Here is a 27490-nt window from a genome sequence, read left to right on the forward strand (position 1 = left end):
GCCTGTGCAGTTTTGTAAGACAGAATGGGGGGAAAATTGGCAAATGACAATGACCTATCCACATAGAATCAGTGCTGTAAGTGCTGCCTTGGGGTGAATACGTATGTAGATCTGATTGTTTTCACTTTGACATTCAAATAGTTTTTTCTCTTTATTGGTGTCAAAGAAAGGTAATTACACAACCAATATTTTGTCCCAGTGTTGTAAACCAATAAAAGGGACTTTTTAGTAGTTTTTATAGGCACTGTCCTGATTCTCTGTAATGACTCATGCGTGTTTTGTTTGTAACTCGTCCAGATTGACAGCTTGGACTTCTTTCCCGCGTGCTTGTGTGCTGAGTTGTGTTTCACTTTAAACTTTACTATTTCAGAATAGAAGTTCAGTAATAAGAAAATCATGAGAATAAACTTCAGCCAAATTTTGCCAGAAAGGCTTATACAAATATGCCTAGAGCTTGAAATTTATTTAGATACGCTCAAATTAAGATAAAGCTGAAGGCAAACTCAGTGACATCCCCAAGAAGTGATGTTACTGGCAATGTATGACATACACGCGCACATGCACACATACAGATACACATACATAGACACAGATTGTTGGGATGAAATGAATATGTGATGCAGATTTGGCATTGTGCTGCCAACCCAGGACAGGATTTATTCACTCTCTCTCTCACGCAGTCTCTCACTCTGTCTGTCTCTCAGCCTATTTATTAACTAAAGAGCTTTCTCTTTGTTTGTCAGGGAGGATTGTCCTCAATGGAGATTTTCTGTGTAATCATCTGATTATCCATCAATTCTCTAAAAAGCCCCAGAGAGGCTGCATTTCCACATTATGCTGAAGGGCACAGCAATGAGAGACAAGGAAGGGGGATGGTTTCCTGGAGGAAATGATCAAAATGGATTTTAGCTTCTTTGCCTGCTACAGGTATCTGTATTTAGTTTAGTTCTAGCTTTGCCTACTTGTGTATTCCAGAAACGTGAGGTCCTCCCAGATTCCTTCTCATTTTCCTCTGTCTCTGTTACGTGCCACAGACTGGGCTTCTACCTACTCTATAATATGCAGCCTGGTTTCGTCATTCGCACTGTGTGTTCTGGCAGTCTGAGAGAGCGAGAGCATCAGCTTGCATGCATTTGCATAGAGCCCTATGGAGATTGAAATTCAGATTGAATAGGTGTTTTTTCCTCCTCCTCTAGCTGTGCCTGGCTTGTGTATGACAAATCTGTTGCATTAACTCCCAGGGTAGGCCGGGAGCGGGAATGTTTGTGGAGCGACAAATTACACATCAGAGCTTTATTTAACATTCCCTACATGGCTACAAGCGATGAACTATTAAGACGTCAAATAGAAGAACAGCTAGAGATGCAACCCTGCATGCAAAGATGCTAAAAACATAGGAGGGGCGTAAGAAAGAGAGAAAGAAAGCAGATTGGAGCATACTGTATGTTCTAATGAGATAATTCTTAGATAGCATAGGCAGAGTAAAGCTGTCTGTATCATGTAGTAGTATCATTCTGGTGCTTATATAGTTAGTTTACATTTTATACTATTCTGAAAGTTGAGAATATATTTGTGATAGCATTGGAGTCTGCGAGAACCTAGTGAGGGTGACACTGGCCTGTGTTGCTGTGGGCAACAAGATGAGCAATGTCCTAACGTCCACTGACTGATGGTCTGTTTTGTTCCATTAGGTGTGGATGTGTTGGACCAACATTAAGCCAGTTTATTGTTAAAAAAACTCCACACTAGATTTTGAAAGGGATCAAAAGCATGTCTGCACTGACCTTTGTTTATGTCGAACCCAGCTGTGTTGTTGTGTGGTACTTAAGTGCCACAGTGCATCAGTTCTGCGCAGGCTGTACAAAAAGCATGGTGCCCCCTACTAGTTGGTAGTGCAAGCCAGATTATTTGTGTGGGTGTAGTTACTCTTTAAACTGCCAGCTAGGCTGGGCAGATTAATAGCTGTTAATATACATTTAAAAACATCAGACTAATAATTTATCAGTCAGATATACATCATGCATCCCTAGTTGTCATTGCTAACATGTAAGCAAACCATTGCCTGTTTACACCTACAGCAGACAGGCAGAAATATCTGAGAACATAACTTTGAGAAATGTAACTGTATTTATATTTTGTCATCACCAATATTCAAAAATTAATTTCACACAAGAGCTTATATCAGTTGATGTAAATTCCAAATGGCTTCTGTTATATAGTAGTATAGCCATCATTTTTGGATGTTTGCTTACCATAGAGGGATGTACTGGTTAGGTTCTCTTGGACTGACTCAGACTACTGATTTTTCCCCCTTTTCTTTACAGGGCCATTTGCCTGTAAACAATTTCTATTTGAAATCCATTTTACTCAGACTTTGTAAAACCAGAACACCTTGCAATAGAGCAAATAAACTGTAAATACTAAGATTTCAATATGACTGCCTTTAACAGATTAATTCCCAACCTTTTCTGCCTGTGACTTCTTAAGAAGTTGTGATTTTGTCAAAGTGGCTGACTTTGAATAATTTCTGGAGGCCTAGAGAGGTAAAACTATACTACTATATCACAAAGAAAACGGCTAACTTGATATGGCTTTTGATTTCAAGGTCAAGATTCAATTAGATTTTTTATTTTATTAGATTTTATTTTTTTACTATCTATACTATCTTCTGGATTTGTAAAGATCAACAGATTATTGGATTTATGCCCTGATAACTGTGATTTACATTTTCAGATATGGCGAATATGCCCTCTGGCAATATTGGCTCTGTTCAGTTCAGGTCTTAGTAGACCATCTTCCCAAACAAATAAAAAATGGATCCCTGAAAAAGAAAAGATTTATATCACAACCCCTCTAATGGGCAAATTATCATTTTATTGGGTTTCTCTATGAATATATGGATTTGTCACAGGATTTGTCTTTTTTATGTTACTGTGTGGTCCTTGCTAAGGTGCCACTGGGAACACATGATAGCAAAGACTGATTTTCTTTTTTATTGTTACTATTATTATTGTTAAACCCTTCAAGGTTGATCAACAGTGACCTATTACAATATTTATAGGCTGGTTGTGATACTGTCCGTCATTTGTGCATCCCTGTTCATCATCCGGTGCATGGCTTGGCTGCTCAAAGTATCAGTAAAGTGCAACTGAAGGTATTCAATAGAGAGAGAGTGGAGAGAGAGGGGACTGACTAGCCTTATTGCACCATTGCCTTTTAAGTGTCCAGGGGAACACAGTGGTCGGCCTGCATTCATTGTACTCAGGCATGTGATTTTCTCTCCTTAGCTTTTCCATCCCAGCCCAATTGACCCTATTTCTTGCCTTTCTCTGGCCCACCTCTGCTTCAACCAGGTTATTGTCCTGATGATAAGTGCCACATCCTGTTGAGTGAAGTGGATGAAGAGAGGGTAGACATCTACGCACAGATGGACCACATGTCCAGACAATGGAAAACGCCAGTCTGAACAGGCTCTGATTAAATAGATGGTGATTGAAGTTTCACTACAGACAGGAGGGTAACTATAGCCTTTCCCCAGAGTTGGAGGTTCAGCTTTGTCTTGATTCCACTCCCAGAGTTTATTCTTCTGTTTTGTGGTTGAGTAAACACCTTTCTGCTTTTACCCTTAGTTGATCTAAGTTGTACACATCTATATTTGTCCATTCAACCACATATTTTCATACATTTGTTTCCAAACAAAGAGGACAGTCGAACTACACATGGCACAGTAGAGCTCATTGGGCTCAGTTCCTGCTTTCTTTCACTACTAAACGTGAGACTTAGAGCTTACTGTAGAGCAGCCGTGAAGTCTTACTATTCTTTAAATAGACATCAGTAAGGCCTAGACTGGCTTGTGAGAGTGTCTTCATTTTTTTTTGTGAAATTTAATGCAAAAAGTCTCACGCATTGCACACCTGTCATGAGAGCTCTGATTCCAGATTCAGCAGAATAGAAATAGGCAGGCGAATTGTGCACATCAAAGCACCAATCAGTAGCTCTACTGCCAAAGCAGGGATACCACTCTTCACTGCCCCGTTCCTCTCAGTAGTCTTTGTTCTCTCACCACATCCTCCTCACCACCACTTTTCACAAGCTGAATGACTGTTTCAAACCCATTTCACAGCTACTAGCTTGACTAATATTCCTCTGCCATGTGTTTTTCCACCATTGCTATCCATGTGACATGTCTGTGATCGCTCTCTCTCTCTCTCTCTCTCTCTCTAAGTTTATGAGCATGTGGGTGTGAGTATATAAATATGTGTTATGATTTTTGGTGTTAGACTGTCTGAAAGTACTTCTTGTCTACATTCTATAAAGCGGTTTTCTGTCACGGCCTGTCTGAGTTACTTCTGATTGATGTGTAAAATTGGACTGTTTTTGCTCCCATATATTCCTGAGGCGGGAGATCTGAGTGGGTTTCTTTTTCCTTGCCTCCTGAGGCACACAAACTGTTTCATGTTCTTGTGGGTTGGAGTCAAACGGAGTACTACACATGAAGGAACACACTTCAGGTTGCAATAGATTGATCTGCTCCTTTTTGCTTGTTTTCTGTGTTATCTCTATTTTTGTGTATATGTCTGTGTGTGTTGAGGGGAGTGTAACGCTTGCTCCCTGTGATGAATTGCCACAGCAGTGGAGACAAATTTGGACGTTGAGGAACGTTGGTTTTTGCTCAGATATCCGTCCTGTCTCTCTGCTTTGCACAATGATGAAGAACTGGGCACATATCAACCAGGAGGAGGAGTGCAACTGTTGCAAATGAAAAGCACAGCAAATGCACACATTGAAGCCGGCAGGCAAGGAAGTGGGACATGATATACCCATTGCGTGTGCATGTGTGTGTTTGTAGTCGCAGCTTGGTATGGGGGTTGGGCACAACCACAACCCACCACCCTGGGGACCCTCTGCCCTCAATACAGGAGCTTCGGTTTAAAAGAGGGTTTGCTGTAAAGAAACCATGTACCATGAGCTGATTGACAGCAGCAAGTTTGCAGAAACCCAACCATGGTGCTGCATGGTACTATATGCAAGACAGAAGATAAGTAGTAGAGATTATAGGCATTTCAAAGAGGTGACAAGCTACAGAGACCAAAGCCCCTTTTACACAGAAATTCCGCAATAGCGCCGCAACTAAGGCTCGCCTCTTCAGTGTGTGTATGTGAATGTGTCCTGGGCCACATTGAAGGAACGCTTATTAAACTTACATCCTCTATGTAGTGGAAGTATATAGTCATTCCCACTACCCGTATTAAAGTGCAAAATTTTGGATTCTTGTGGATGGAGTATACACGAAGCACATTTGAGTGGCCCTGCACCAAGGTCTTTGCAAGGTCTTCTTGGTCTTTGAATTTCCGGCAGAGCAGTCACGGGAAGTATATCGCAGCCTCCCGCTGGTTAGAAAAAAATTGGTCTTTGCAAATGGAAATTATGTACACGTTTATTTGCATTTACTGGGGAGTGCGATCAGATCACAAGTGGCTGATCTATATGCATGTGGAGACGCATTCCAATGCCAGGTGTGAATTGATGTACTTAGAGCTGTCCATTTAGGATTGGATCACCCAAGACAAATGTTAATTCCAGGTGTGAAGAGGGCTAGAGGTTGATTACTGACTGGAATCCCATTTGTACATATTAAAACAGGTTACGCCCTCAAGCATGTACTCAAATTAGGGGCTTTTGATCCACCTGAGTTCAGGGATGGACAATCCATAATAAATGCATAATGACAATCAAGATCATGTTGACTTTAAATGAATAATCATATCTTTCATCTAGAGCATTTATAACAATATCAGTTGTCTGTTCTTTTAATATCAAACTGGTTTTAATTTATATTGCTTCACAATCTGTAATACTGGCAATTGGCTTGAATTGGGGCAGCAGAGTAAATCAATCGTGTGTGCTGGGCAGAAACAACTGCCATATGATTTTTTTTCCCCTTTTGCGATGCGTTCTTCTTTTTCTTTACAAAGTACCTGTAACATGTAACACCAAACCTAATTGCCTATTTTGTTCTTTTTTTTCTACTATCATTATGCCTCTTGCTAATAATACACTCATTCTGCCCTTTATTTTCCATTTGCATGGAGGTGTACTGGCCACCAATTTTGCCTCTGCTCGTCAAAATAGCAAAAATGTAAATGCCCATTTTTGGTTTAATTGGTGCTTCATAGTTGTTCATAGTTTAACAAAAGTAGAGCCCCATGGGTTAACCTAAGATGTGATGAACCTTTGACCAAGTCGAGGGCCTGATAGCACCACAAAGTCCAGTCTAAGCAGCAGGACTTGATTTTTTTTTTCTGTTTTATTGTACCACAGGCAGTGCCAATGAATTGGACAGAGCTAGAAAAAGCACACACAACCTTTATCAGAGCATTATTTTTTAAAAATGTTTTTCTCCCTCCTTTGTTCTCAAAACAGACAAAATGAAACTCGTCCACAAAAGCACAGTTTTTAATAAAAAAACAAAAAATAATCTCCAACTAAATGAAAATGCATAACCACAGTAAAACGTGCTTCCAAGAGCATGCCAAATCAACAGATGCAGTACAACCCTAACACCAAGCCAAGTTGGCCAACCAGATACCTGACAAAAAACTCTTCTTGGTAGTTAACCTGCTACTAGAAGTCCAACCTGGTCTTGTCTAAAAGTGCCAATGTTGGCAGAGAGATTTATGTCATGGGAGTGTTGGACTATGTAGCAGTGACTTCTGTAACATATTCTGTTATGTTCCTCAACATAGTGGAAGAGTAACTAGGAGATATTGGCACACATTCTGATGGCACAAAGCCAGAGTTTTTAAAAAAAAATCTTCACCCTGGAAGCGGTTTTCAAAAAAGTCAGTTTTCAGTGTCATTAACACGTGTGGACAAAAGGCAAAAATGCATATAAAAGGATTATGATCATGAATACTTACTTTGGCTGGAAAACAGTTGTAGACCTTTTACTCAATATGTAAATTTGACAGCAAATTAAAAATTTCAGTTTCATTGCTGTTGGAAAGTTGAGACCTGCTGCTAAAGAAAATTCAGTGTGGGGGTATCATATATTAACAAGGCTTTACATTATCTTTATCAATAGAACAAGCATAATGCAGAATATTGCTAATGTACAGTAAGTATAGTCTAAGTTTCTTCTGTTTCTCTTTTACAGTAGTCATCAGTCAGTAGTGAAAGATATGAAAGCAATAACAGAACTAAAGACAGTAGGAAGTAGTGACCACATGTGGGTTACTTTCAAATCAGTGACCAGACCAGCAGTGGTGAACATTTGGGGTCTTTTTAACATCTTATACTACAGCAGTCTTTTTGTCAAACTAGTATGAAGCACGCTTAACATGAGACTGATCTACTGAAAATGAGTCTGATATATAACATGTAATTGGCGTCCAGCAGTCGACTGTCATAAAACCACCTCATTTCAGACAGTTCTGTCAGTTCTAATGTCACACACAGCCCTTCATGTCTGCATGGTGGTTGACAAAGACCTCAAATTTCATCACCACCACAAAAGCTGCTTTGAAAAGAAAACATCCATGCACACATATTCACATTTGCACGACAACCAAAGTATCACTTTTATATTTCGAGTGTGTCTTGTCCTTGAACATTTGTCTATACCTGCCATCTATTTCCCTTCCCTTTCACTGGAGGCTGTTTTCAGTGCAAATGACTAGCCAGGTCCATCATTCTGTCTCAAGTATCAAGGCCAGGTTTTCAGCTGTACCGACACAGCGCATGACTTTCATGTCATATCTGAAAAATCTTTTCCCTTATAAATATCTGCATTCAGGACTTAGTATTTTCAGTCAAGAGTTTTTCTATAGTTAGTGCTGTGAAACACCATGTTGGCAGGTTTGGGAGTTCCATCCTGGTGTGACAGTGTACTATACTTCACTGTATATGTGACTCCATTGCTAGAAAATATCCTTCATCACTTTTTATTCAACTAGAACACTACAATGCGACGCACGACTAAATTGCACTAGGCCGCAGACACCAGGGTTTACATTTGCACAGCAGATTGTCTCCAAGAACTTGCTGACCTGTGCCTTACTGGATTTGCTTGGAACTAGTCCCATCATATAATGGGCACTTGACTTCACTATATTGCTGTAGCTTATGGTATACATATGATATATTGGCCTGCCATTCTAAGTTCCAAATCGTTGCAATCCATATGGCAAAACTCACCACCAGAACAAACTGCACTTTATCTGATTTTGTTTCTTTACCTCTCCTCCTGTCTTCCAACACCCACTCATTCTTTTTCTTCCTGGGTTTTTCAGAGAATGATGAGACAGGTGTGATGGATAGTTTGCTGGAAGCCCTACAGTCAGGAGCTGCATTCAGAGACCGCAGGAAGAGAGCACCAAGACCCAGAGGTGAGTCCCATATCCCTTTCCTACATTTATAAACAAACAAAGAAGCGCACAGAAAACCCAGTACCCATATTGTCCACGGACAGTGTTCTGATCCCAGTCGGATGTTCAAAAATCGCAATGAATCCTGGTCCTAACTGCCCACTGGATGCATATTTTTCTTTTTTTCTTTTTTAAAAGAGTGTATTGAATGAATCCTCGGGTTCTCTTGCCTTGGCTCCATACAGCTCTAATTTACAGACACCTTAGAAATACACTAGTTTGTTGTTTGCACACATGCTTGCCAGCAGCACACTGCCAGAGAATCCTTAGCCTGACAATATTACTACAACTGTTTGAAGTTTGGATCTTAGTAAAAGGCAATACACACTTATTTTTCTGATAATCTTAAATCCCAAAAAAGGATTGCAAAATTAAAAGAAGACATTCACACACATTCTCATGTTGTGAATCCAAGATGAGATCTGTACATATTTTGAATTGATTACCGATTCAACTTTAGGGGCAATGTACAGCTGTTGCCCTTGAACACAGTGTTTCTTGTTAATAAACTTCACTTTACAGGAGTTCATCGGCGTGTGAATGCCTCTTCATGATCTTTTTGATCCATCTTCGTACTGTATGTGTTGGTATTATTTGTTTGCTGCCCTCCTTCCAGATAACCAGCAGCAGACGATCAGCCCCGGCTCCTTCCGCCAGGTTCTCAGGCCTGTTAACCATGGTAAAGCAAAAACAAAAAAAACAAAACAATGCTAAAGCCTCAAGCGTGCTCAGCTCTATCTTTTATCTGTTTTTGGAAAACATCTTTCGCATGTAATGCAAAGTCCCCTTGACAGTTCATATGTCCTGCTTTTCTGCGTGTCCACTGACCTTTTCAGTTGTCCCTTTGCCTTTTTTCGTGACCCTGTGTGTGCCTTCTGAAAGGGTGAAAGGCCATTGCTGAAACTGTTTGAGACAGTGTGATGCGCAGACTGTGAGAGGAGATTCATGAAGTGTGTGGGCTGTCTGGAGGCTCAGTTTTATAAGGTTCTTAAATTGTTCACTAACTGCCGCATTTTGAGTTCAACCCTATGCCTTTGAATGCAGTTGGCAACTTTCATATTTTTTTAAATCTTGCAAAAAGGAAGTTTCTATTCACATCACAATGTCAAGTGTCCTAGAATTTGTGAGGAGAATACTATTTTTTGTCTTGAATTTCTCACTGCTGACCTGTACCACTGTTCAGAAGTTTGGTATTGCCAGCAACAAAAGCATGATTCAGTGCTGTAAGGTGGCTGAGAGGACTACTCTACAGTTTTAAAATATATGAGGTTTTTTGTATGAAGATTCTGCAAAAAAGTCATGTTTTGTACTTGGAGAACAAAACAATGTATAATGGTTCAATCAGACCGACAATTGAAAGGGCAGAAAAAAACAGAGGAACCCCTGAGCAACCGTTGGATAAGATTATAAGAAATCACCAGTCATTGGTAAAGGAAACTAGAAGCTTAGCATCAAAATCTGTGCAGATTTAAATAGGAACGTGGCATGTTGCTGTAGCAAAGCTATTCTAAAAACTTCAATAATAGAAATAGAAGGTTAGTCAATGGTTAGCTTTTTGGAACTGGATCACAGTATATAGGCTGCACATACTATATGAACTGGAAAATCACTGAGAAGACTGCAGGGCTGAGGGCCAAGAGAAAAGCACATTCACAAAATATTTTGAGCCCAATTGAAAGCACTGTTGTGGTTCAGTAATGCCACTTGCGCCTTTCTAGACAATTTCAAAATCGGAAGGTATTTGAAAATGGTTACATTCCCCCTGTTCCCCTATTCACCCCTGTCATGCAGCACTGTGGGGACATCCACTAAACGGAAGAATTGTTGAATTATTCATCTTTTGGGGCCAAAACTATTTCAAATGTAAATAATGCTTTTGGTGACAGAATTATACTATATTTATTTTATAATATCCATTATTGAGGGGAAGACGAAAAAAATCAATAAATATCAATAACAGCAGTGTATGTACTGTACGTTATTGAAGAGCAGTGAATCATGTGCACAAAGATCAAACATACAGACTAAATGCTGTGCTACAAATTGGATGTAAGCCACTTGTAGCATAGAATATTGCCAGTGTTCTGTGTTTTCATTTAGAAACTAAATATGAATAATTTAACGTTAAAAGGGCAAGTGTATATGCGTCTGACTACTTTATATAAATTCTGGAAAGTGAAAATTAGATTGGATACTAATGCCAAATTAAATTGTCCTTTATTATTCATTGTTGTGAACAGGTATTGTGCTGTTGCTAAAATAAACAACAGCTTTTTTCTCTTGTCAAAGGGTTTCTACAATCATTACTTAGGCACTTAAAAAATCACGCTGTAACCCTATTACCTCTTATTACTTGTAATTGGAATCCCAGTGGGTTGGGTACAGGCACACATGAATAAAATTATTCACGCTCAATCCACCCACATCATTGATGGCAATGATAAAGGGCCTTGCTCTGTTGTTCTGCTACGACTTATCTGAAATTAGATTGGAAAGGGACGAGGGGGAGGGAGATATACAGGGTGGGAGGAAAGAGACAGATAGAGGTGGCTGTAACATAAGAAATGGAGAGAAATGGTGTGAGGAAGAAAGATGGAGCCAGTTGGTAAGGGTGAAAACTAAGGAATAATGTCGGAGAATAAAAAAATTGACTCAGAAGCTGTTTGTGAGGGAAAGTCTGTAAATATAAAAAAAGGACAAGCAAGAGCTATGCTGTATTAACAGGGGATTAGAGTAAAAGGGAATTGCAGGGCATGAAGGAGCCGCTGCTCAGTGTCCATGTTGTATAAGGACCCCATGGTGTGATGTACAGGTGAGAGGGTCCTGGAAGGTTTCTGGCCTAGCTGCCCCCTGCTGGCAGCATCAGACACGGCCTTGTTGACTAATAAAGCTCAAGGCTTTAGCCTGTCACCGCAGGCATCACACTCACTGCCAGCCTCCCAGAGCAAACACAGCTAATTACTTTTCTCTGCCCAGCCCCAGCACCAGCTCAGCCCTCTCAGTGCCCATTCATCTTAATTTCCCCCTCTCTGCCATCTGCCTCCTAAATAACACTCCTCCTCATTTCCCTACCATCCCATATCCCCGCTGTCTTCTTCTATACTCTCATGGCCTGACAATGGCCCTACCCAAACATAATTGCCTGTTATTGGTATGGAGTCTCCACTTCTCGTGCCTCGTCCCTTCTCTCCCGTTTCCTTTTCCTCCCTTCTCTCCTGCAAGTCTTAATTGCCCTGGGTTTAGCCGCTGGAGTGAGTGAAACCCACAGAATGCTCTCAGTTAAGTTGGGAGGTGATGAAATTTAGTCTGTGGCACAGGCACTTAAACAGCTGCTTTCACTTTCACACCAGCCTACCACCTCCTTTTCCCACAGTTTTAAATACCCTTTAATAATTGATCTCAAGGGTGTTGCTGCAGTCCAGTGGAGCAGCAAAGAGAAATAAAACAGAAACATCTGTGCCAGAAGATACTGTAATTAGTAGGTGAAGGGGAGAGATTTGAATGGTCAATCTGAACATGCATGATACCATTAAGCTTTCATACCAAGGGAGATTGGAGTGCACCAGTCTACCGTCTGTAGAGACAAATCAAATGGATAGATTTCATTCCCCATCATAAGGCTTTGATGAGACTGTGGAGTAGTTCCATTATAGCTGTAGTGCATCGTATGATGATGAGACTGATTGCCATGTAATAGAAAATAGCATTAAAAGATTCCTTGCAGTCTACTCCGCTGTTTGCTGCACAACTGGGTGCGCATTGTTCCCTACCTTCGTTTCCTTCTCCCTGCTCTTCAACTGTTGTACTCTTTGCTTTGAGTTCGGGTCCAGGCCTGGGTTCCCTTGCATTTTCTCATGCTTTCTCTACCCTTCTACCCTTACCCCTAAATTGGCTCAGCACACTTTCACATGAGCCAGCAGCTAAGGTGTTTAGCTTGGTCTGCAGTCTCCCTCTGCACACATACACATGAACACATAAAAGTACACAGACACACCCACAGACTTCAGGGGATGAAGGTAAGCAGGCTTTGTGGTGGCTGTGGCCTGGGTTAGGATAAGGCTGTGGGGCTCTGGGGCTCCTCGACACTCTAAATTGGATCGGGCTCCACAGAATGATGGATCGATGGTGGTTAGCCACACAGGTGTAAGAGACTTGAATCTGCAAATTGAATCTATAAAGCATCCATAGCTTTTTAACTGCGTCCTTCTGAAAACATCTCTCCAGGCACTGTCATTTCAAGCGTCTTTGCAAGCCCTGATCACAGCCTCGCCTACTCCCAAGCTGACATGTGCATGTTGAGGGGAATCACATAGCTACACTTATTTTATCGTTGTGTTTGACAGGCCAAGAAGCCCCCAAGTGTGTAAGATAGCAAAAGCCAGAGGTGCATCATGAGTGTATGGGCGTGCTCTAATGCTCTTATCTTGGAATGATCCATCATGGAGAGTGTGGGGAGGAACAGGATCTATGAAGAGGTAAATGTCTCATCTTTAGGAGCAATTACTTAAGATGTCTTTAGTGAAACCCGACCTAACAATTATCACGTGTGATATAACCCTGAACTAGAGCTTGAAATTGATGTAAAGGTCAGTTCACAGTCAGTGAACCCCTTAACAAAATGGTTATTTTTCCCTACTTGCGCTGAAATGCATTAAGGTTTTCAACCTAAAACCGCCCTCAAGTTATTATCTGAGATGTCATCTGCTTTGTATTTGCGAAGTGTACTTTATGACCCTTTTTGCTGAATTTATGTTTCTCTATATAATGTTGGATGCAGCTATTCAGTGCAGACTTTAAATGGCCCGGGTATAGGTGCGAATGGTAGAAGGAGATGACTAATAGGCTTAATTTGAGACTCAACCTACGATGTCTTTCAGAGGCTGTGCTGCAGAAAATCATTAAGTCGCAAACAGGGGAGAGTGTGAAGTTGAAATGAAAGTCAAAAAAGTAGGATAAAAAAGGAAGTTTGTTTCCTCCTATCTGCTCTGTGTGCTGACATGTGAGACATTTGTGAAAAACTAGCAGTGAGAGTCAGTCACTGTAGCTTCCTGAGGCAGGGATACTCTAGTGGAATCTGCTGTTAGATGCTTGCCTTTTTGATTGGGCCTCTTATAGACTCTGATATGTGGATTCCACTGCAGGCTACTGTATCCTGCAGATTGCGTGTGTGCTCTCTCATCCCTCTTTCACATTTCTGTCTCCTCATATCAATGTCAATTATGGGAGAAAGCTTCCCATCGTTGCAAAGTTCCGCAGTCTACTCTTTACTTTTTGACTTTGTTTGGTGTCTGCTTTATCTCCTCCCTTGCCTTGCTGCTTTCCCCCAGACATGACATAAGCAGAAATAGAAGGGGTTATTAAATCATTTCAGTGTGCCCAAGACAAGAAGAGGAGCACAGACGCTCTCCTCCCAAGATCTATTTGAATTGATGCTACACGTCATTGTTTCAAAAGTGTAACTGTAGAAGTTGCTGATTTATCTGCATTTGGTCATAATACATCATCCACACATCACACACGGGCCGTGCGTTTTTCATTAAAATGACAGATTATTGCCAAAGAGCTTCTGTTCCTGAACACCGAGTGTTCACTCTGCCACTTCCACGCATACAAGCTCATGCATACATGCATAGAAATTGTCAGCTTAAACCCTGTGCTTTAATGATGTGCAGGCAGAAGGTCAAAGGCCGCTCCTGGGTCGGAGCATTAGCCGTGTCTAGGGCTTGGACAGGTGTACGGCTCTTTGTATTCATGTCCACAGTCATCTGGCCACTCAGAATCATGGTGTCTCTCTTATCGCCACATTTGATTGGTGGTTTAAATGTTTAAATGTTCTTGTAGACAAAGGCATATCCAGATGGGAAAGTGTACCTTGACCTGCCTTTGCCTGTCTGTCTGAAGTGCCGCACTTGGTGTGTGCGAGCGCGCATGTTGGTGCCAGGGTGCAATTGCATTGAACAGATGGAGCAAGAGGGCACCTTAACAAAGTGGCGAGTGTAATTAGGTCCAGCCTGTGCAGGGAGACTTGTGGAATAGTAATTGAGGGATGTAGAGAGCAATGAACGAAATATTTTTTTTTTTAAATCTTCACTCTCTTTTCCCGGAATGCCCTGCTGCACACTTACATGGTTACACTCAGTCACACTTTGAAGCTGACAAGTACAGTACAGTCTTATCTGTTGGCCACTTAGTAGCTCTTGCAGAGTACTTGGGGATTAATTTTCCACGATCTATTCTACCTGTCTGGCAATTGAACCAGTGACTTCCAGGCATGAGCAATCCACTGCAGCCCTTAGGACAAAGGCAAGAGCTACTGTCTACTTAGGATAACTAGATGACACTTACTTGCGTGTAATACAGACATCATGAAATATGTTTCTGTTTCAAAAATGTGGGTTATAGATTATGGCATGCAATCATGATGCTGCTTACTTGTCCTATTGTTTTAGAGGCAAGGACAGATAATAAAAAAATGTCTTTTTATGGCTCCCATTTGTGCTGTTATAAAAGCTCTGCCTCCTGAAGATTCAGAGGCCTCTTTCTGTAGAAATGTGTTGAATTTTGATGCGCACACATCGTGTTGTGTTAAAACTAATAATGACTGTATTAGCATATGCTAAGAGGGCAAGCTTAAAGCAGCTCAAGCAAATATAACCTCACCCATAAAATTGTAATCTCTGTCATCCATGCCCAGTCCAGAATGTAAGAATATAAGGAAGTGAAATGGTGTGCCGTGTATACACTTGACTGATTGGAGAGGTCAAAGTAATGCCTGAGAGTAGAGTGGACACACATGCATGCGCACACACACACACACACACAGACACCGGGCTAAACTGTGCCCACTCAGTCCTAAATAGAAAACAGATAATAACGAACACCTCTGCACTCTACTCCATGTCGCTCTGCTGTACATCCCCCGTTTTTAGCCAAGTCCTAAGCCGATCAGGCTCCTCAGATATCCACTTTTAGCTGGATTATGAGGAAGCTTGGCTGTAATAAAGGCTGTGGATCGTGAAATAGAAAGTGGTGTTCAGCATGTCGAGCCAAGGACCCTAATCAGCCCATTCACACCAGCTCAGGCCCCTAACAGTAGGTGAAGCTAAGCTAATGTAGGATTGCCATTCTGCCGGCTTCTGAGATCCTCCCCGTCTCGTCCTTTCACATGTATGCCTGCTCGTCTTCAGTCCGCCTTGATACACACCTCGTGCAGGAGACGTAGGCAGAAAAGCCAATGGGATAAAAAGTCAGAAAATTTATCAGGGATTTAGTTCAGATACATTTTGCCAGCTTATTGGACTTTTCAATCTCAAATGTGTCATTGTTTTGTCTCTCTCTCCCACTCCCTCTTTTGTTATCTCTCCCTTTCTCCATCCCTTTCTCCTATGAACCTGTTATGTACATTGATTGAGACGAGGCTCTTACATAGTACTCTAGTTAATAATGCAGTGAGAAATGGAGTCATTTTCACCATGGCTTTGTGCTAATTAAATTTTACAGCAGCCTTATCGCCCAGCCACACACATTCCTGGTCCTCCCACATTTACCAACGCCAGCAGTCATATCGCATAGCCGTCAGGAGGGGAAGAGCTAGGGAGATGATTATATGAACTTCTGTTGTTATGGGAGGGAAATGAGTACTATCTCCTTTTTATATCTATGCCCTCTACAAAAGGAGGTGCTTGAGTTCTGTCACTGTGGTAATACCTTTGCTAAAAGAACATTAGAAGTGTCAGAACAACGTTTTCCCCCATTCTTCTCAGCATTTTGCTGCCGTCTTGTCACACATTTGTGTTATTCCTGTATTTGTTTATCTTTTCAGCAGGCTGTCCGTCTGGTTTTGTGCTTCAGGCTAACATTTGTGAGTGGTCACACCGTGGGCCTTGGCAGAAAGAGCCGCAGCTCTGTTTGCAAGTGTTGCTATGGTTGCCACTAAGCTGTCTTGACTCAGAGGTAAAGCAGAGAATTTGGGTGGGAGTGATGAAAAAGGGGATAATGTGTGGTTTAAAATTCTACTCACCTCCCTGCAATAACCAATCTGTGAACAGCCCATATCCAGGTATCATTCTCCAGTGCACCATGCTCATACAGAAAAAGGAACAAACACCAAGGCTCCTGTTGTTGATGATTCCCAGGACCACTTTAGTCTGCGGTGATAAAATGATCACATTCTTCCAAACTGCCTCATCTCTCTGTCTCTCTCTCTGGCTGTCATTTTCGCTGCCACTCCGCTTGCTATGTGTCTCCTCGCTGATCCAGAAGCTCTAAGTGCAGCGACAGGAGTTTCCCCGCCGACAGAGCGGGAAGGCCAGCCCTCAGGCAGCAGGAGCTGTTTGATGCTGGATTCCCCTTAGAGAGTGGGATTTGAGCTTTGCTGATCTGCCATTATACCACCTCTTTATGCCCATACACTCACTCATTCACATGTTAGACTGTGTACAACCACATGCATTCACTTCAGCATGTGCACAGACACACATATCCCCTCAGACACTCAGCCTTGAGTCACAGGGCCATGTATGTCTCCCTGGCTTTTGGACTAAAGAGCTTCATTAGTCTGGCACTAGCTTTGATTAGCATCCTCGAGGGTACAAATTAGCAAACAAGCTCAAGTGATCCTGCGAATGAGTACTCACTCCAGGACTTTCTGCAGATTTATGAACACTACACATGTATGTGGCAGTTTTACCTTAAATTGAGTTTTATTGAAGTCTCAGATGAAGTTTGGGTACAACAAGAACATTTTGTAATGCAGCTAATACAAATTACTAACACTAGCACATGTGGGGGGGGCTTACTTTCGCCTGCCGTCTGCACCAAATATCAAGCTTCCACATTATTACTTCAACGGATGATCTCGTTTTCATGGAGACACACGTGGTGTGCACGGAGGGGAGGGGCTGTGTGTGTGAGACGCGTGAGTGACAGAGAGGGAGGGAAAGCATTGAAAGGAAATGCAGCTGAACGAATATGCTGCGTTTTTAAGTAGTGTTAAAAAAAACAAAAAATGGGACACACTGGGGTATTTATTAGCCAGGTGGACGCCTTAGTTTCCATCACGTTGCTATGTGAAGGACATTTTTAAGGATGTTAGTGCGTACTTGTCTATCCGTCTCCATTCAAGCTGAGCTCTAACATCATTTAGTCTGTGTGTAGTTTTAAAGAGAGAATGAAGTAAAATAGAAAACATTGTAAGATTGTCACTGACCTCCATGTCAATACCTGATTGGTACTGCACATGTGCAAAAGGAAGCGAGGTGGCTCACTCCTTATCTATTTCTGTTTCCACATTTAAAAAAGGTGCGTCTTCTAGTTAAATGGACCTGCATTTATATAGCATGTTTCCAGTCTACTGACTACTCAAAGCTCTTTACAACCCTTGTCAACCATTTACATACATAGATGGCAGAGTCTGCCATGAAAGGTGCCAACCTGCTAATCAGAAGTGATACTGCGCTTCCTATCCAAGTCCATTTCTAGTTTAAAACAAGTTTTACTGTCTTCTGGAGGCAGTTGATATTCAATGTGACACATTAGAATAAGGAAGACAAAAAAAACAGAAATGCTAATCTCTCTGGCAATAGGAAAGAAGGCAATTGCCCCTTTTTTTTAACCTGCATATACATGCTAATTTGGGGGTAATGATGGTGCAAGTATGTGGTTTTTTTTTTTGTATGTGGATGTGAACATGTGAATCAAAATACTCTTACCACACGCACCTAGTCACTGCCTCAGCAAGGACGTTAATGTGTGGAGCTGTGGCTTGTGGTTGTGCATTGTCCGATACTGTTTTTCATTCAGGTGAAAATTCCTAGAACTGCTGCCTGCTCTGTAATAACCATACTTGACATTTCCCTGTCCTCCAGCCTGTGGAGTCTAGCAGATGCTTTCCATTCCAGTTGAACCCATTAAGGCCCTCTCTTCTCTACTGCATCCACTGGCCTGTCCTTTGGCAGGGCCCCTCTGAATGTCAAAACTCACTGTTTAGCATCACAATAAAGAAGATACGGGGCAGAGAAGTAAAGGAAAGGAAATGGCTGCAGGCTGGCAAAGGCCATGGACAAAAAGATTATTTTAAAAAGCCTGCCACTGCTCACTCAGTGCTATATAGTCGGGCTATTTTTTTCCCACCTGCTGCATTTCTGTTCTTGAAACATCAAGTGAGTGTACTGTAAATTTGCATTAACAGTCAGTGAGTGTTGACTTTTCTTAAACAAACAGTAAAACTTGTCAGAAAAAGAAAACAGGCACTACGCAGCTGTATTTTTTACTTTGTCTGTACTACAAGTGGATCCTGCGAAAATATGTGTTGTTTCTCTGGAGTTGTTTCTTCATGTTTGTTGAACCACTGTGCCATACTGCTGACTTGCCAGTTGGATGGCTGACCCTGAGGTTGTAAAGTTTTCATGCTGTGAGTTCTGCATTGTTTTTCAGTGTAACAGTTGTATTAGTGTAACAATCAGATAGTAGACCAGAAAAGTGATTTAAAATTTAATCATCCAGAAGAACCCTAGACCTAAAGTGGAGTGGCTTTGCATGCTCTGCCATTATCATAGGTTGACCACTCATGGAAAATGAGGTCTTGCTGTTGCTGTTTTAACCCACTGCTCACTCACGTGCATATCAGCAAAATAGCAAAGATATCTCGCACATTTTTTTTCAGTGTGATGGACATCGTTGTGGCTGTCGTTGGAGAGTTACCTGACCCTCCTTTGGGTTTCTCTAAATTATTCGTGAAAACGTCCAAGCGTCACAGAACGTCATTGTTTTTGCATTTAATTTCTTTCCAGTGTTGATAATGAAGTAGAAATTGTAGGGGACAGTAAAACACATTTTGTAAACAAGCCATATTAATTACCCGTAATTAATGAATGACATTAGAGCACAGCTGGAAAGGGGGTTAGAATTTGTAACAAGTTCAACAGAAAAACTGATTGACAGAATATAATGAATAATTTAGGGATTTATACAATAATCTTTGGAAAACTAAATGATAGAATAATTGATCACTTTAAGTCTTAATGCAAGTTTTGATTAAATGGGGAAACATAATAACCGTGCCCAGTAGACTTGATTATTGTTTTGGTTTTCAGGCCGTGGCGTCTGTGGCTAGTCTTGATTTGTGTACAAACCTGATTATTTTTCTTAACGGGGAGGTAATTAGCCTGGCTAGTTTGAATGGTAATTACAATGTCAGACAAAGAGGAAAGAGGCTGTCTAAATGTATTTCACAGATAGTTCTGTGTATGTCCACACAGGCAGCCACACACAGAAACTCACACTCTATTCAATTCACACAGATTCTATTCAGCATGCAGGGACATCTCTAGGCAAACACAATTATTTATAACTTGTGTTTTGATATAGCGTACCTCACATTTGCAAGCTAAAATAACAGAAAATTGCTTATTTGCGTCTTCAGTCTAAACATTCTTGATACTGGCAAAAACACAGAGCAGGTGGTTGAGCAGGGATGGTGGGATGTAGCCGGTTGTATAAGCTTTACTGTTTTGTGTACATCATTACTCCAACTCTGAGCTCCGTTAATAAGCCATTGCTGCACACACACAGAGAACTTCTCAGTGCTGCCAAAACCAAGTCATTTAATTTTCTTTAATTTAATTTAAAGCATAAATAAAGACAACATGTGTATGTGGCCGTTTCCCACTTACATCTCATCTCATATCCTTTTTTTGTTTTTAATATATCCTTTGGCTTGGAAAAGTAAATAAAATTAGTAAATACATTAGATAAGATATGCTGTTCTTTAAAGCACACACTCAACACTTATAATTACATAGCATTGCTTTAAGATCGTATTGGAAAAAAGTCCAGGACACTTTGTTTCCCAAATAAGCAAGCAATACTGATCAAACAAAGAATATTCCCAACATGTTTAGGTGGAGTTGCTGTTGAGGCTCATCCTCTTTTGATGATAAATTTGCAGCATGTGCACAGGCCCAGTGGAAGCAGTGGGGTCTGTTGACATTCTGACTGCCCACAGTACTTTATTGGCTGTGTGTTTGTAAGCATCAGCTTCAAGAGTACATCCTGCACCTTTTTTTTTTTCTCCTTGATGCCTTCCATCCACATGCACTGTGCTTTCTGATCATAGGGAAAGAAGTAACACCTCCATTTGAAGGGGCATGACATGATTGTTGAAATACCTGCAATAAGTGCCATGACAAGCTAATTTGAGCAACTGAACACTTGACACCACTTAAACCGGGTTTACGCGCGCACGTGCGTGCGTGTGTGTGTGTGTCTTTAAAGGCAGTATGTAGGTTTGGGGAAGACATTTTAATCAGAAGAGAAAAATAATTATGTGTAATATAAGTAATAAAATAAGTCATTTTCACAACAGACTGTTTAAATTTGCTGGACCCTTCTTAGTAGCCACCTTTCTAGCTTCAAACAGCATTCTCAGGACCTTGATTTATATTGTAAATGTTAACTTTCTGCATTTGAATTTCTTTTTTTTTTAAATATACATAGTGCACCTTTAAAGCAAGGGTTGAAAGGTTTTCCTTGTTTCACTTACATTGCAGAATAGAAGATAAGTGCAATTATTAAAAGCCAAAGTAATCAATATTTTCATTATTTAATTTGCGATAGAGCATAAATTGTGACAGGAAGAACGTTTGCAGTGAAAATATTTTTTTTCTGAATTACAGAATATAATTTAGTGTTACAAAAACCTTACTGAACCTTTGTTGATTTTATTAACAACAATCTCCACTGGCATTGCTGAATTATAGGATAAGATACAGACACCCCAGGTTGACAAGTTTTGTGGTTTCTATATGGTATCTCTGTATATTGTATAGCCCCAATGTGATGAGGTGCACATCAGCAAAAGCATAGGGTACCGCATAGCTACACAGGCAATGTAGGTAGGCTCCATTGCTAAGAACTAATTTCTGCGTAGAAATCTGGCTTTGCTACTTTATACCAACCTTAAAATGTTTAGAATCATTAATTTCAGTGTTATAGCTTTTGTCAAAAGGGACCCTTCCCGTTTTTGGTGAGAAGGACATAGTGGGAGGCTCTTACATGAGGTCCTTGAGAGTAAACCTTGTCCTCTAAGCTCTGTGACAGACTACAGTGGAAAGCTGTAAGAAGAAAGTACCAAAACCCTTATTTGCTCTGCTAGCATACACACACACACACACACACACACACACACACACACACACACACACACACACACACACACACACACACAGGAACACTTGAGGTGTCCCTTGGATAACATCTGTCCTTATTGTTCTCTTCTTACTGCATAGACAAAGTGTAAGACTGGTCAGGCTGCACAGGCTCACAAGTGTGAGAGGGTTAATGAACAAGGCTTATCCACCGAGGAAGGTTTTAGAGAGAAGAGGCATGGCTGCCTGTAAATCATCCATCAGCCTCTCCAGCGAGCTGAGCCTCAGCTCTGACAATGTAAGGTGTTTGGGCTACAGCAGAGGGGACATGATTTATCAGGGAGGTGAGTGATTATGCGAAGCCTCTGTACGTGAGAAAGACAGGCAGAACTAAAAGATGATCCCATATCGTTTCATGAAACATGCAAAGAATAGTCATTGGGTGCCTGTGAAAAATAGCCACATGAAGTCACTGTGGATAAATGAACTGTAGATGTGTTTAAGTTTCAGTAGCATACATTGCAAAGGGTTCAACCTCAAAGGGGACTGTTTCTTCTAAAATAAATACATTATACCGAGAGCTAAAACTATTCTTGATGACTTGATGTCATTTTCCATCTAATTACTATAATTATTGGCCTTGCAGCTGTCACTCTGCCGTGGCACATTCAAAAACATCTTGCTCAGAAAGAAATGACTAAATGTAGCACTTTTTCTTTTTCTAATGGATAATTATCTGTCTCAGGTGTTAGAGAGCGGGGAATGATGAGCACCGAAATAGATCAGGCAAAGAGAAAAGTCTCTGATCTTCTCCTGGCTGTGTAGTGGAATCAAATAATGAAACACTTAACGTTAAACCACTGCGCTTTTTATGTGCAAATTCAGCTTCACACATTGACAGTTCACACTGGCTCGGTAGATGACTGGTTTGGATCTTACTTATGTCATCCTTTTTTTTTTTGTTTTACAAATGAGATGTAAGTCATTATATTTTGTTTTGTCCCAGTTCCCAAGACTATGAAGGATTCATACTTTGATGAAAGGGGGTAAAGGAGTTGATATCTACTTTAGTAGGCTTAAATGATCTGCTTTGAAAAATCAAACAGAGATAAATAAATATCAACAAACAGCCACTACAGACCAACTCACCTTTGTTAGAGCTTTATCAAGATATCAGAGGTGGTTGATAGACACCTTGGAGACGGAGTTGAAGAGTGAAAGAGAGTGGTATGGAGATGAAATAACAACAGTGGAGGTGTATCTGCTTTTAGACTGTAGATATAGTGTGTTTCTTTATTGAACCCTTTCAACAGTGTACACCCTAGCTGTTTTTCTAGTTTGTCAAATGGATAGGCAGCAGTATTTTACATTTTAACTTTAGCCCCTCCAGCTTCAGGCATAGCTGTCAGCCTAGAGCATACTATACACTATCATATGTTGTCAGATTCTTGACATGATTTTGGATGTAAGAAATCCAGTGTTGCTGTTCTGCAAAAGTCAATGTGGAAAGTGTTATGATTGATATGATGTGGAGGAGAGTTTTGCCAGAATTGCACAGTCTAAGCAGCCTCTGTATTGTTTGTCTACTGCCACAGTTTGCTTTTTGGATGAGATATATATGATAGTTCCCACCTTTTTCATCTATGTTCTTCAGAACTTATCATTATATATGTCATACTAAAAGATGGCTGCAGATGTTGGGCCTTTAAACTTGAACCTATTCATAGGATCAGGACTCAATTGCTTGTATCTGACATGCTCACAGTTACAGAAAATGGCAGGGACATTTGGGGTGTGAAAATGACCAACTTATCAAGGACTGAGAATCCTTTGTCTTGTCTTATAGTGTGCACCAAGCGTTAGAGATAGCCATACGATGGGTTAATTGTGGAAGCCGTAGTGCCTTTTCAGCTTGACTTGTCACCAGTGATGTATATATTTGGCCCTTGTGAGGAAAGCTTGAGTAAAAGGTTGTTTTAGAGCCTCAACTAATGAAACACGCACACACATCAACTAGTGTGCTTTATTTTCAACAAGCACTTTTCATTTAAAAACTAGAATGGCACTCAGTAGAGAGCATACCTCCACCAAAGCCCAGCAATCCCCTTTAATTCAATCAAGCCTAATCCAATATCAACGTGATTTAGTCCTGTATCACTCTGAATTTTAAACCAAACATAACAACTTGACCATAATTTAAGCTCACCAGATTTAGGATCTGCATCAAATTGTAATCGCTCATAGATTCCAGCCACCTAAATACGACCAAGATCCCTGCATTATTCACTGAGATATTAATAAACGTGTCAAAAAACATTGTGCAAGGTTAAAGAAAGTGAGAAAAAAATCCTGGATTTGTCCCTTTATCTAGATCCACACCAGAAGTAAATTGAGTCTTTTCTGAGCAGAGACCCTGTTTAGGAAATCTGTCTAGTAGTTTTTGTGTAATCCTACCGACAAACCGACAAACCATCAAACAACCAAATGGACATGAGTGAAACCATAACCTCCTTGGCAGGTTCTTATTTCCCCTTGATCTTACCCCTCAATGGTCAAAGGGTCAGTTGAGCCAAGTTACACAAAATGCACCGGTCATTCATTCATACTTGTGTAGTGGCAGAATTCTCAAATCCCAGCAGATAAAACTGAAGCTGTCTGCATGGCCAGATATCACTAGGGGTAAGTGGAAAAATATGTCTTTTTCTAATTCGCGTGAACTGACCCTTCAAGGTGAGTTACAGCATGATTTTTTCTTTTAGTAAAGCTGTCCTGACCTTATGTTTTGTTCTTTGGTCCTCTATATCTACTGAGAAAACAGTTATGCAGTGCAGAACCAGAGAGGACAGTGAAAGGGTGTAGGGAAGGGACAGGTAATGCTAAGCTCAAAGTAAAAAACAAATGGAAGAAACAATGTTAAGAGACAGGTTGTCTATTTCTTGTTTTTTTTTTGTTTTTTTGTCACCCTCTTCCTCCTCTCTCTCTGTGGCTTTCTCTGTCTCTCACTCTCGACTGATGAAATTGCCAATGATTTATAACAAATGTCAGTGGCAGGCGCAGCAGACTGCTGTTTTGTCCCTGTCAGAGCCAAGTAGAGCCTGAGGTAGGCAGCTTTGCTTATCAATCAAAGCCTCTCTTGCTCTCTTCCACCACCACTGTCAGTACAAAGCTTGCTGGATCACTACCTCTCCAAACCCAGGGCCAACACAGTTGTCATGGAGATAGTAGCGTATGGTAGCAGAGAAGTTGAAACAAACAGGAAGTGACACAAAATCTTCCAGGTATCACTTTGTTGATGGCACCCCTCTGTTTCATATAATGCTTATTACATGAGAACAGTGTGTTTCTGCGCCTTTCCAGCTGCTCCTGTTCTGAACCCAACCACCCCAGATTCAAACAACGTGCCTCTTTCTCTGAAACTACATCAACTGAGAGTTAGTTGTGCATGAGCATTAGTAATAATGCATATAATGCATGGGTACCTCTACATTTCAAATCAACCGATAATCAAGATTTCACAGTTGACCTATGTTCCCAGTCATGTTATGACATACAGGCATACCTCTCTACTGTCATGAACATAGAGCACAGCGACTGATGCAAAGTAACTGAACTGTGCTGATAATTTTAAGATTTGGAAGGAAGAAGCGCCCTTAATTATCTGTCATTTCCAAACCCTTGACATAGCATTTACACGCAACGATTAACTTTTTCTTCCCTCCTAATTCACACCCCATTGTTAGTTTATGATGATGTCTTGCGGCTTAATTACAGATGTATTTCAGAGACTCTGCCTGGCAAACGCTAATGTGTTGGCTGTTTTGTCAGATAGAAGACAGTGGGGGGAAGTTGGTGTTATTCGTTCTTAGCCACCAAAGTACAGCTCGCACAGGAAAACAGCAGCAAGTAACCTGAACCGTGAAAGACTGTCAACTGTGTTTTGAGGAATAAAAAGAAACCTTTTATTCTGTTGTGTATAGATAACTGTCTTCAGGTAAATGTAAAAAAAGACATGGTGATTGATTGTGAATGGAATAAGTCTGTTGTTCCCTTAATTCAGATCGATGGCTGGCAGTTGAGAGTTTTTTAGTCCTTGTTTTTTTTTTTTTTAAAAGCAGATCTTAATTGCTGATAGATTTGTAAAGCCCCACGAAGAGTGCAAATTTTTCATTTGAGCTTAGACATTTTGACCTTGAATGAGTTGTGTGGACACAACTCATTCTGGGCGCTTTGGAGAATTTTGAGTGTGATTGTATCTTTTCACAAGGGGTGACAAACAAATTAATTCACTTTTGTATGGTGATGGTTTTTTTTTATATTGTTGTTTTTAAGACCTTTGAATCAATTATTAGATTCCTGAATTGATTTTATATAACTAGCGCATAGCCAATAGCTTGATGCTAACACAACATGCTAACAGAAATTAGCATTGCAACCATGATATTAAGATCTATCAAATGATCCATTTTACTTCACGCTCATACTTACAGGCATATACAGTATTTGATATGCTGTGAGAAATAAATAAGAGGTGCTGACAACATAATCTGCTACTCAGCTTAGACACCAGCTACAACAACCTCAAAGGGTCAAAATTAAATCTCAAAATTCCCAATGGGTTTAAAAATAAAGCCTTTTTTTAATAATGTTTTTGTTCTAATGGCATTAGCCTAATGAGCAGCTAAACATTAGTATATACCTTTAAAAGTATTTATTTTATCCATGTACATTTTAATTTCCAGTTTTATATGCAGTCAAGTCCAGGGTTTTGAAAGGGCAGTTTTCAAGTTCAGTTTAAATTTTTGTAGAATGTTAATTAGAGGCTTTCATTATTTTTTATTTAATGTTTGTTTGTGCTTTGTGCAGTTTTCAGGGGCTCCATTGGTTTTGCCCCAAGTCTTAATTTAATTTATTTTCATATGGCACTACTTGATGGGCAGTAACGGCTAAATGCAGCGGTTTACTTCAAAAAGTATTTTATTTACCATTTATATTTATTATGCAGTATAGCTTGATGCTGCTAAAATTGATCCCAGGAAGATTGACTTAGTTTTTTGTAAATAGCACTCATGATATACATAATAGATAGATTCAACTTTTTCCCATGGTGTAGTGTTAAAAAGCAAACAACAATCACAATAAATTGTGCACCTAGGTATCGTGATAGTATCGAATCAGGAGATAAGCATATCCTCCCAGACCTACTTTTTACTGACTTTACCCCCAGTGAATAAGAAATACTCAGATGGGATTTATTTAACGTTTATTTATCATTCTAAACCCCTATGACCTTTCAGATATCAACTTTTTTAGTCACGTCCTCATCAGACAAGTATGTCATGCTGTTCATTGTGTGGAGAAATAGTCACTTGTCTAGATTGAACAATTTGAAATTGATAAAGTGATGAAGTTTTAATTCAAATATTTAGCAATGAAGACGCAATTTACTTATAAGAATGATTTGTAACATTGTGTACATATTGTGTACTTACAGTATTCTTAATGTTTCCAACTCTGTTCAAACCCAAACAAATCAATAATCATTTCAAGGTAACGATGCATTTCATTTGGTCACTTGTCGCAATAACTTCCGGCAAAGAATTAGAGAGTGAGGAAGGAAGTTGGTGAACATGACCACACATAACATGAATAGAACATTATTTTGTCCTTGAACATTTCTTTTAGTCATATACATGAATGACGGTTTCATAACAATGAAACACAACAACTCCCATTGTATTTCTATGTTACTGTATGTTACATATTCTCAATTCCAGAGTAAAGAGCCAAGACATAAAATGCAAAACAGATGCACTTACTTAACATGAAGGAATATTAATACATGACATCTGGTTTTACACATTACAACTATGCAAACTTGTTCTGCCTCCTCCCTTCCCAGCCAGCAATAGAGAATGTTCT

General features: G+C 40.3%; 1 protein-coding gene across 5 annotated transcripts in view; it reads left to right on the top strand.

Annotated features, from left to right (window-relative positions):
- The window catches only part of LOC311256164 (protein diaphanous homolog 3-like), a 173211-nt gene that overhangs the window by 111802 nt on the left and 33919 nt on the right, over window positions 1–27490 (top strand). For 4 of the 5 annotated variants that reach the window (XM_084351013.1, XM_084351009.1, XM_084351010.1 and 1 more), the window contains 2 exons: window positions 8292–8387; window positions 9043–9105. In XM_084351013.1, the coding sequence (XP_084207139.1) occupies window positions 8292–8387; window positions 9043–9105 (159 nt within the window). The remainder of the gene's footprint in view (window positions 1–8291; window positions 8388–9042; window positions 9106–27490) is intronic. The other variant, XM_084351012.1, reaches the window with a different exon arrangement.

This window comes from Pagrus pagrus, assembly GCF_965226575.1.
Source record: "Pagrus pagrus genome assembly, chromosome: 1".
Taxonomy (NCBI): domain Eukaryota; kingdom Metazoa; phylum Chordata; class Actinopteri; order Spariformes; family Sparidae; genus Pagrus; species Pagrus pagrus.